Source organism: Bombyx mandarina, chromosome 16, assembly GCF_030267445.1.
Source record: "Bombyx mandarina strain Sakado chromosome 16, ASM3026744v2".
NCBI lineage: Eukaryota > Metazoa > Arthropoda > Insecta > Lepidoptera > Bombycidae > Bombyx > Bombyx mandarina.
This window is the reverse complement of record NC_143222.1, coordinates 5,614,145-5,624,781: the sequence shown is the minus strand read 5'-3', so window position 1 is coordinate 5,624,781 and position 10,637 is coordinate 5,614,145. Positions and strand designations below refer to the sequence as shown.

General features: G+C 37.0%; 1 protein-coding gene and 1 long non-coding RNA gene across 2 annotated transcripts in view; one reads left to right on the top strand and one right to left on the bottom strand.

The window, feature by feature from the left end:
- Positions 1-10,637, top strand: part of LOC149501264 (uncharacterized) — a 344,283-nt gene that overhangs the window by 61,414 nt on the left and 272,232 nt on the right. The gene's annotated exons all lie outside the window — the stretch shown is intronic.
- On the bottom strand, positions 2,241-9,648 carry CPH31 (cuticular protein hypothetical 31). Its single transcript, XM_089733486.1, has 2 exons — positions 9,500-9,648; positions 2,241-3,287 (listed from the first exon to the last, which is right to left on the bottom strand). Exons 1-2 carry the CDS (start codon positions 9,509-9,511, stop codon positions 2,538-2,540), a joined length of 762 nt encoding a protein of 253 aa, XP_089589612.1. The 5' UTR covers positions 9,512-9,648; the 3' UTR covers positions 2,241-2,537.

Sequence of the window (10,637 nt, the reverse complement as noted above, 5' to 3'; positions counted from 1 at the left end):
GCGGGATTCGAACCCGCGACCCCCTTGTGTAGTGACCATGTCACTTACCACTACACCAGACGGCCGTTAAATAAATAAGTTGATGTTTTGAATTCTCTCACTATCAGTTACTACTTGCACTACATTGTGCACTAATTACACCTTTGTTTTCAGAGTAAAGATAATTTGTTATATTAGGTACTTATATATTATGAAATTAGCGTTTTGTCGTACTGACCACTTTGATCTGAATTAACTTCTTTTTGGTTAAGAATTCCAAATTCAAATTTATAAATTCATTTAGCGGGTACATTTGGGTTTTGAAAACAGTCATTCATTTGTTTTTTTTCCTCATTTTTTTTCTTTCTTTGGCGTCGCTTATGGAAAACATGAAATATCAGTATATTTACGAGTAAGAGTTCTACCGTGGCACCAGTGCTGCAGAAACAGCTAGAAGGATTAATGACGTGTACGGCGCTGGTGTTTTTTTTATTTTTTTTTTATTGCTTAGATGGATGGACGAGCTCACAGCCCACCTGGTGTTAAGTGGTTACTGGAGCCCATAGACATCTACAACGTAAATGCGCCACCCACCTCGAGATATAAGTTGTAAGATCTCAATATAGTTACAACGGCTACCCCACCCTTCGAACCGAAACGCATTACTGCTTCACGACGGAAATAGGCGGGGTGGTGGTACCTACCCGTGCGGACTCCCAAGAGGTCCTACCACCAGTCCAAGAGGTCTTACCACCAGTGATGTTGCAAAAGAAATCACGGTACGTTTTGGTTTCAACGTTTTCGTTTATACAGATTTTCGACAAGTTGGAAGAGTAAATTGCGTATTAGCCTTCCCGGAATCTGAAATGGCTAAGTCACTTTATAAAACTGTGTTGGTGGGCCTTCAGAGACGATAACAGTTTCCTTTATTTTTTTTATATAATTTTTTGTTACTATCTTTTGTTGTACAATGGAGTGACATATTCACTAGGTGAATAATCTCCTTAAACAAAGATATTTATATATAAAAAAAAAGTTTTCGTTCTGGAAATTTCGACCTTCAGAACCAACCCCGTGGACGGCCGGAGACCAAAGTGGATAATGAAGAATTAAATGCTATTGTGGAAGCGGATCCATCACAAAGCGCTTCAGAGATAGCTGCTAGCTTCGTGGTAAGTGATAAAACTGTATTAATTCACTTGAAGCAAAACGGGAGAATAAAAAAACTTGAACGATGGGTACCTACCTCATGAATTGAGTGAATCGATCTTGCAAACACGCGTCGATTCCTGTTTTATTTTGCTCAACCGACACAATAATGAAGAAATTTTAAATCGAATCATTACTTGTGATGAAAAGTGTATACTATACGATAGTCGGAAGCGCTCGTCGCAATGGCTGGACCCTGGAGGCCAAGCCAAATCCTGCCCTAAACGAAAATCGACTCAGAAAGAGTTACTTGCGAGTGTTTGGTGGACCAGGGCCGGTATCGTTCACTGCAGCTTTCTAAAATCTGACCAAACGATTACGGCAGATATCTATTGTCAGCAACTGCAAACCATGAAGGAAGAGCTAGCTGCTAAACAACCGAGATTGGTCAATCGCTCTAGGCCACTGCTGCTTCACGACAACGCAAGACCACACACTGCACAAAAAACAATCACTAAGTTAGATGAGCTACAATTGGAATGTCTACCACATCCACCGTGCTCCCCGGACCTTGCTCCAACAGATTACCATTTTTTCGCGAATTTGGACAACATCTTACAAGGAAACAAATTCAACTCCAATGCGGCAGTCCAAACCGCCTTCAAAGAGTTTATTGATTCTCGTCCCCATGGTTTTTTAATAAAGGGATAAATGAATTACCTATGAGATGGCAAAAGTGCATAGATAACAACGGTGCATACTTTGATTAATTAAATGTATTGTAAAAAAAATGTCTTTATATTCCTCCCGTACAAAACGCTAATTTCATATTATGTAAGGACCTAATATATCTATCTATAGAATTAAAGTTAAAGTTCGATTCTAAACTTTATACAGAACACACGATCAAATAATTACAACAGGAAGGAATAGGAATTCTAAGTGACGATAACTTTATCATCATTTAGAACTAACTCATTGTAATTTTTAAAACTAACAAAAAAAAAAAAAATTGACGATCTAAATTTAACATTTTTCAATTTTTAATGACCATTCCTTCGGTGATTTGTCGAGGACGAGGTAGTTTTGTAGTTGCGATTAAAATAACTATGCATTTTCCATTCCGTATAATTTGATTCGTTAATTACGCATACATACAAATCTATATTTTAAATATGTACAAAAGTTCATAGAATAGGAAGTAGTTTTATAAAAGTATCAAAAAGCCACAGAATATGTAAAAAAAAAAGACTGACGCACTAGCACTTTGAAACTAAAAGTCAATAAGAGATCGAAGGAAAGAAGACACCTCCACGTGATCCTTGAGCGTAACACGTTCACGGCTTCACCGCTAGTTACGAGCCGGCTCACTTTGGGGAGCTCGGAAAGGGAAGAAGAGGCGAATTAATTCACCAGTGTTGCTGAGGGGCGTGAGCTGGGGCAGAGTGAGCGGCTTGCGCGTGGGCGGCTAAATGAGCAGCACGCGCGGCGGCGACCTCAGGTGTGTCGAGGATGCCGGAACCATCGTTGGCTAGTCTGATGTTAGCGGGCTGGTGAGCGGGGGCACCGGATTGCCAGGAGGGAGCTCCGTTCCATGATTGGTGAGCGGGAGCATTCCAGTCCTGGTGAGCGGGAGCGTTCCAGTCCTGGTGGGCGGGGGCATTCCAGTCCTGGTGAGCTGGAGCGTTCCATTGTTGTTGGGCAGGAGCAGCAGATTTAGCGGCGGATAGAGCGGCCAAGTGAGCGGCACGGGCTTGTGCTACTTCAGGAGTTTCGGCTACGGGGGCGGGAGCAGATCCGGCAGCATTCCAGGAATGAGCGGGGGCAGCGTTCCATGAAGGAGCAGCAGCATGGGCACCGTTCCATGAGGGGGCGGGGGCAGCGTTCCAGGCAGGAGCGGGAGCACCGTTCCATTTACCCTCAGCTTGTTGCCAGTACTCTTCATTGTCCCATCTAGGGTCGTATGATCCGTCGTCATTTGGGTTGGGGTTATTTTTCGAAGCCTGCTGAAGAGCGGAAATGTGTGCGGCACGAGCCTGTGCGACTTCGGGTGTGTCCAGAATATTGCGTCCATCTTGAGACAGAGCAATGTTGGCGGGTGGGCCGGCCCAACCGGACGCGTGTGCGCCGCACGCCAACGCCAAACAAGCTACTACGATCTGAAAAAGAGATATTGGTTTAGTATTTAAGAATATTAATGATGTCCCGGTTTGCTCTTGCAGCCAAATCCGATTAGAAGACTCAAGAGAGCCGACGTGCTACCCTACTAAGGCGAGACGGAGGATTGGCTCTGCCCCTCCAAACTATAACCTCTTGCAACTCACCTCTCTTGCAACACTCTTGTAACATAATCCTGCAAATTAAATTCGTTTCCGCGAGAATACTGAAGAATACCGACCGAGATTATGGAATCATGAAATCTGAGTTAATGAAACAAAGTGCTAATTTAATTACTGCCGTGAGATTAATTAGCGGTTACAGTTTTTACTTTTTGTAATTTTGCAGATTTAATCTGATGCTCATTATGTAAAGATGTATGACGTGTATTAGTGGATAATTAAGAGATCAAAATACAAAAGGTCACCAGCAACGTGGGAAATTATATTAAATTTCAGTATCTTGTTCTAGTTTTGTGGCAATCTCCTTGTTATTGTCATAAGAAATGGCACAAGTACAAGTAAGGTAATAAGGTGTTGTGGGCGGGTTGTCATAATCGGACAATTGTAATCTAGTGTTTTGACACCACTTATAAAATATATGGGTAAGTTATTCAATGGTTATGCGCTATGCCGATGTTAATGTTTTCTTACACTTTACTCTTTCTTTGTACTATGTATTACTAGGTATATAATCCAATTTGAACATTTCAATTATGGAGCTAAAAAGAAGAATTGGTGAATTAATTTCAAAGTCGTCTATAACAATTGAAAGTTAATTTCGATGCGAAAGTAAAATGTACAATAAGGAATTTGCGGTAAAATTGAGTGTAAATTAATGATTCCTGGTCTCTGTAATACTCGATTTAATTATAAATCTAATAGTTTAGTGAAATTAATATACGGTTATTGATTGGTTGTTGATTTAAAAGTTTTCGTTCATAAAGAAATCGATGTAATGATTGACAGATGTGAATTGAATCTCGGCATTCTTCATTTGGGAGTGACTACGGTACATCTAATATCCGAAGCGTTTTAACATGCAAACTAGAAATAAACATGCCCGCAACAAAACGACTTAGTTTTTCTAAGCTCTAGTTTTCGTTCTCGTTTAATTATAAAAGTATTTAGAGCAGTAAGTGAATGGCGTCAAGGTCTGAAGGCCACTCGAAGGTCGGTGAGCAGGAAGCAAACCTTCCGGACCTGCTCGCGACATATTCAGACCAGTTACCCTCGCTTGTCAATCCCGCTTAAGGCTTTTAATATTTTTATTAACCCTTTAGATATATTTGTACAAAGGTTAATGGTAGGTGGTCAGTAAATTTACTATTTATACTTTACTAATATTATAAAGCTGAAGAGTTTGTTTGTTTGAACACCCTAATCTCAGGAACTACTGGTCCGATTTTAAAAATTCTTTCAGTGTTAGGTAGCCCATTTATTGAAGAAGGCTATTGAAGAATGTTTCAAAATATTTTCACTTTTTACGTAAATGAAGTGGGGGTAAAATTTAGCGTTATGCCAAAGTAACTATTCCACGCGGACGGAGTCACGGGCAAAAGCTAGTAGATAATAAATACTTGAAAATATGAGTTTTTACTGATTTATCAAAGAACACCAATCAAAATAAATGGTAGGTCAGCGCAATTCTTGCAAAAAATGCATTGAATAGTAGGCTTAGTATATAATAATATTCGATGCATCGATATTTGTAAGTCTTTTATACTTATGACGTATTAAAGCTCATATATAATATAAAATCACAGGTTGACTTGTCCGCGCGTATTTGGAATAGCCTCGTAGGCTACCAACCATTAGGCAGGATAAAAAACGCACGTTGAATTTAAATAACTGTTTTTTATGTACTTTTCGCTTTTAGTTAAAAGCCATTATTATTTTAGTTTAAGTTTATTATTTGACCTTCTGAAAACATTCGGTTAATATAAATAAAGCTGATGCAATCCAAGTCAGAAATGATCTAATTGAGACCACTAGCACAATGAATGGGCAAGTATTAAATGTGTTTATGTTGGATTTCAACATTCCACTGAATTAAATGATATCTAAATATTTATGTAATAGATAATTATTTTACTTCAGTGCTTTTAAAGTCTTATTTTGAGACAACTTTTTCACGTCTAAGTGTACAGTACATAAACATCCGTTTTTTTTTATTACATTAGGAAAAAAAAAAATTTGTAGAAAAAAAATATATTATCGGAAGTTGCGATTGAATAATATACAAAATAATTAGAATTTCGATTAAGTATTGAAGGCGCGTGGGCATGCCCTTCTAAATCGGTCCGCAACGGAATGCAGACAAAAAGCCCTGGTGAGTGGCGAGGACAATTATCAGGTATGACCACCTATAATAAGTTCTATACAACACTATCGCGTCGTCTGAGCCTTACACCGATGAACACGTGCGGGGATATTTATTGAATTAACAAACATTATAATAATCGAATGGTTTTTTAACATTATCTATCGACGCGATATTCTCCGGTTTCTGATGGAATGATACATGCAATAAATCGCACACTTCAAAGTGTGAATTTGCAATGGATTTCATCTAAGCTTTCGTTTTCATTCTTAATAACACAAAACTAAAAGAGATCCGTTTGAAGTGCAAAATAAGACTTTTCGGAATTTGCTTTGTTGGCAATTTTGATCTCGCATACCGCAAATTCAATGAGAAAGGTTTTTTTGGATGTGATACCGCCATTTTTTTACTGGTGGTAGGACCTGTTGTGAGTCCGCGTGGGTAGGTACCACCACCCAATCTATTTCTGCCGTGAAGCAGTAATGCGTTTCGGTTTGAAGGGTGGGGCAGCCGCTGTAACTATACTTGAGACCTTAGAACTTATATCTCAAGGTGGGTGGTGCATTTACGTCGTAGATGTCTATGGGCTCTTGTAACCACTCAACACCAGGTGGGCTGTGAGCACGTCCAACAATCTAAGCAATAAAAAAAAATATCTTTTCTTTGCTAATATACCAACTACTGAACCAGAGTTCAACCCTACAATATTGAATCACTGCGTTCATTCAGCGTGTTTCAAGACACCATTTTTGTTTCATCGAATTCTAGAATAAGCACTTATTTCGGGTTTTTTCCGAAACGGTACGTGATGAGATATTCCTTAGCGACAGGCTGCCGCTTAACTGATCCTTGGTATTCCTGATGTCCATAAGCCACCATTATCCATAAGAGTACCAGTTCCGTCGATTAAAATTTAATCACCTCTTCTATATGAATTAAAGAACAATGCAGCACTGAGAACGGTAGCTTAAAATTGAAATGAAATGCAATAACCGAGGTAAGTGAAGAGGTGGAAATGCGGTTGACATTGTCAGCTTAAATGGAGCATGAACGATGCTATGTCAAGCTAGATGGCAACTTCACCTTGAATATTATAGGTGAACGTTTCGCGAATTATGAGTAGCCTGCGATGAGAAAGAAAAAGGCACACAATACTTGGCATAATTAAGACAAAGCCTTTTGATGTCTTTTATTTTATGTGGTCTTTAATATAATTCAATGTTTTCGTTTTTAATAATACAGATCAATTATTTTACACTGTAATTCGCTGCAAATTATACAAAAATGTCAATGAAAAATTGTGTTTACTGACATTTTAAAATGAATTATGACACACCCATATAAATCAGACACGTAAAAAGTATTTGCATTGCTTGTGCGTAATTAAAAAAATTTTTTTTTATCATAGAATCGGTATTCTGTTACGACTGTTTTTATTTTTATTATCGATCGAATACAATAGCCGCGAACCGAAAATGGAGCACTCAATGTAAATAAATCGTATCGAACTTTACATTTTCATTTGCAACATCAATCACAGTTGACAAGGCAGACGTGTTCGCAGATTTAATTCATTGTAAATGTGATTTTAAAGGGCACGAAACTCGCACATATTCAAGTAGTACTTGCTTAGTGGTCGAATTTCTACCACAGAAACTGGTATCTAAAGATTTAGAGTAATTTTATTTATTATATTGTTTTTTATCTGTTATTGTGCTTTATGTTGGAGGGTGGGAAAAGAGTTTTTAATTTTATTGCAATCACTTATTTCATAGTCTTTAGACCCTTGTGTATCTTATTTCCCATTTGTTAAGGTCACCTTTGTAAAAAAGTAGCAAATCATTAGTTTCTAAAACTATTTTATTGATGATACTAAAGCTTGAAAAAAAGTAAAACAGAGGGGAAAGTAAACTATTTTTTTCTTGATCTATTTGAACATAGATCTGGCGATATGAAACTTTAAAGTAGTGATGTTAATTAATAAAGTTACGTTATTAAAGATATACCGTTTGTGGATTAGAAATATTCCTGATTTGAATTATTTTCTAGTAGATATGGTAGATCTTTGTGTGTATACTTTGCGATTTTCCACGACTGAAACCGAGATGACTGAGCAATTTTAGTGACATTGACACAAAATTGGTACGATTTATTTATCATAGCCTTCGTGTTTTTACATATCCATTTTTTTCTGTTTTTTTTGCGTGCTTGTTTTATTTATTAAAGGTATCTTTTATGAAGTTGTCTTAAGAAAGAAAAAATATTTTTTCAATTACTCTTCATATTGAATTTTACATATTATGTTGCGTTTTATGAAAATTCGAATTCTTAAACACGTAGAGTAATAGTTTTGTAAAGGATGTGGCAACAACAATATTACGAAGTACCCAAGTCCACACAGTCGTGCACGTGACTTTGCTCATGGAATTTACGTAAACACGAGATCATTGATACGTGCGAACGTTTAGAAATACTGCGTGCTTTTATATTTATTGTACTTACGAAAATTTGGAATGTTTCAATGTCTAACTTTTTAAATTTACTACATAGACGTATTTGGAAATAATTATACCTGATGAATTATAAAAGCGGTTGAATTAAAAAAAAAACTGAATCAAGACATTAGACTTTGGCTAGATTCTGACTGATTTTATGCATCAGACATAATTAAATTTCAAATAGCGTTAAATATTCATAATCTACGTTTTATTTGAGTTTACGAAAATTTAGAAAGTAAAATAAAAATATGTGGTGTTGCACGTGTCCGATTATTATATCGTTTGAAACAATTAAATTATATTTGTTCACGGGCTGAGCTAATTAATTAGATAATTGCTTCAAATTGCTGCTCTAGCTCCGGACGTAGCATAGCGGCTCGTTTAATAATTGTATTTTATTTTTATTTCGAAAATATAATATTTATGACATTGATGTTGCTCCATCTTACGGGGTAGAACACTAATGCATTTCAAAAACGACAATATTTCGTGTTTTTTATAAAGGTGAAAAGAGATCAATTTCTTTGTTTTAAATTTTCATAAAACGACTTCGATAGAGTTGTCCTTGTCAGTGTATTCAATACCATCTTTACCATAAGGGCACACGGGGCCCGTGCCCAGGGCCCCCATTCTCAGGGGGGCCCTAAGGATCGACAATTTCTCTCACACATTTATTCTCAAAACATTTTTGTCGGGCACATTACACTTTTTTCACAAATCAGTAATATTATCAGAAGGTACCTATTTATAAGGCATATACTACGCCATTATATCGATGACTGCGCCTATTCCTACTGTACTAATTAATAATATTTCTGAACGCATCCTACCTAATTTACTAAGTACACCATCTACTAAGTAACCAAAAAAAAAAAAAAAACCAGCAGCATTCTAATATCATTAATGACATATTATATCATACTGTATTTGATTACCTATAATAAATGGTCATACTCAGTAAAAAAATGTTATTATAATTCGCTTTTTTTACTTTCCAAAAGGGCCTCAAATTCTTGTGTGCCCAAAGGCCCCAGCCTAATTTAAGACGTCACTGAGTGTATTCATTTAAATTTGTTATATTACACGGTGTACGGAGGTCAAGTGTCCTGCGGCGTTCAACAAATCGGATATTGAGTAATATATTTGAAAACAAAGTGCGTTTTAGACTGTTATCTAGATGTAGCATTGTGTTCGTTCTCTTATTCGAACGGAGTTTCAATCATCAATCAATATTATTGAAACATTTCATTACCGTAGGTGTTGTGTCGGACAGAATTATTTGTACATTAATCATTAGCAAGCGGCTATGTTGTTTTGTTAACTAAGTTTTTTTCTTACTTTTAGAAGATAGAAGAAAGCTTTTTTTTTTGGTCAAAGATAGAAACAGTACTCACCATGGATTTCATTTTCGTAATGAAATGAAGCACAGAAGTGAAAGAGTGAAAGAAAGATAAAGATAGTGTTTGTTTTTGTCGGTTGATAGCGCTGCTGGAAGACTAGGCTCTTCCAGGAATCGCTATGTCGAGGTGCAACTTGCGTCTGTATGAAATGAGGGCGGCTGCTGGTTTATATACTTCGGCGTGGCCGCAGAGGGGGTGTAGCTCCACGAGTCTGGTAGCGCGTGAAAGTATTGTAATGTGCCATTGATAATACGCGAATATCATACGCATTTCAATGGCACACGGTTGTGGATTCGGCCGTCTGTTATCCGAGCTTGATCTTGACGGATAGTGGAATTACTGTGAATGTTTAAAAGAAAACTTTTTAGCTTATCGAAGCTGTATTAGATTAGTGATTATCGTTTTAATATTATATTCAGGTTCAGCAAATCGCGATTTCTGAAATATTGGTTCACTACATATGAGCATTAGCAGCAGCTTAGGTTCCTAAATATTGAATTTTCATTGTATACATAAAATCTGAATTAGATAGTTCATAAAATTATTTCTAATAATTCTAAACTACTACAGTTCCGTTATAGTAGAATTATTCTCGCGGTAGGTTCAATATTAAATGGATACAGCGTGTGGATTATAAAAAATAATTATAATATTTAAAAATGGAAACATAATAAGCGTCGACCTCTCAAGCACCTTCTAGTATTTAGGCTCTGGTTTGATATTCCATAAATTATCTGTGGTATAATTGCCAGTATTTTCCTACTTAACTGTCACCACCTACCATTAGTTAGTAGGTACTGAAGGTCGGACAGCATGTTGCAGGTACGCACGGACATGTTATTTTGCTTATTTTCATTATTTAGTAGTTATGAGTTTTGGTTTTGATTGTAGGTTTACGACAAAGAGAAGATCTTACACCGAGCGGGTGATATTGCTCGGTAGTCCGACGGTCCGAATGTTGTTGTTCGGAACTTGCATATATGCAAGCTTATCTTGAAAATGTCGTAAGCGAGATTCAGGCATTTGTTAAATATCTTGTGTTGTATGATGGCTATCGCCACAGGATGGTGAGAGAAAAAAAAAACCTTAGTTCAGTAGCCATCATCCCAGGGCAGTTAAAAACGCATCCGCA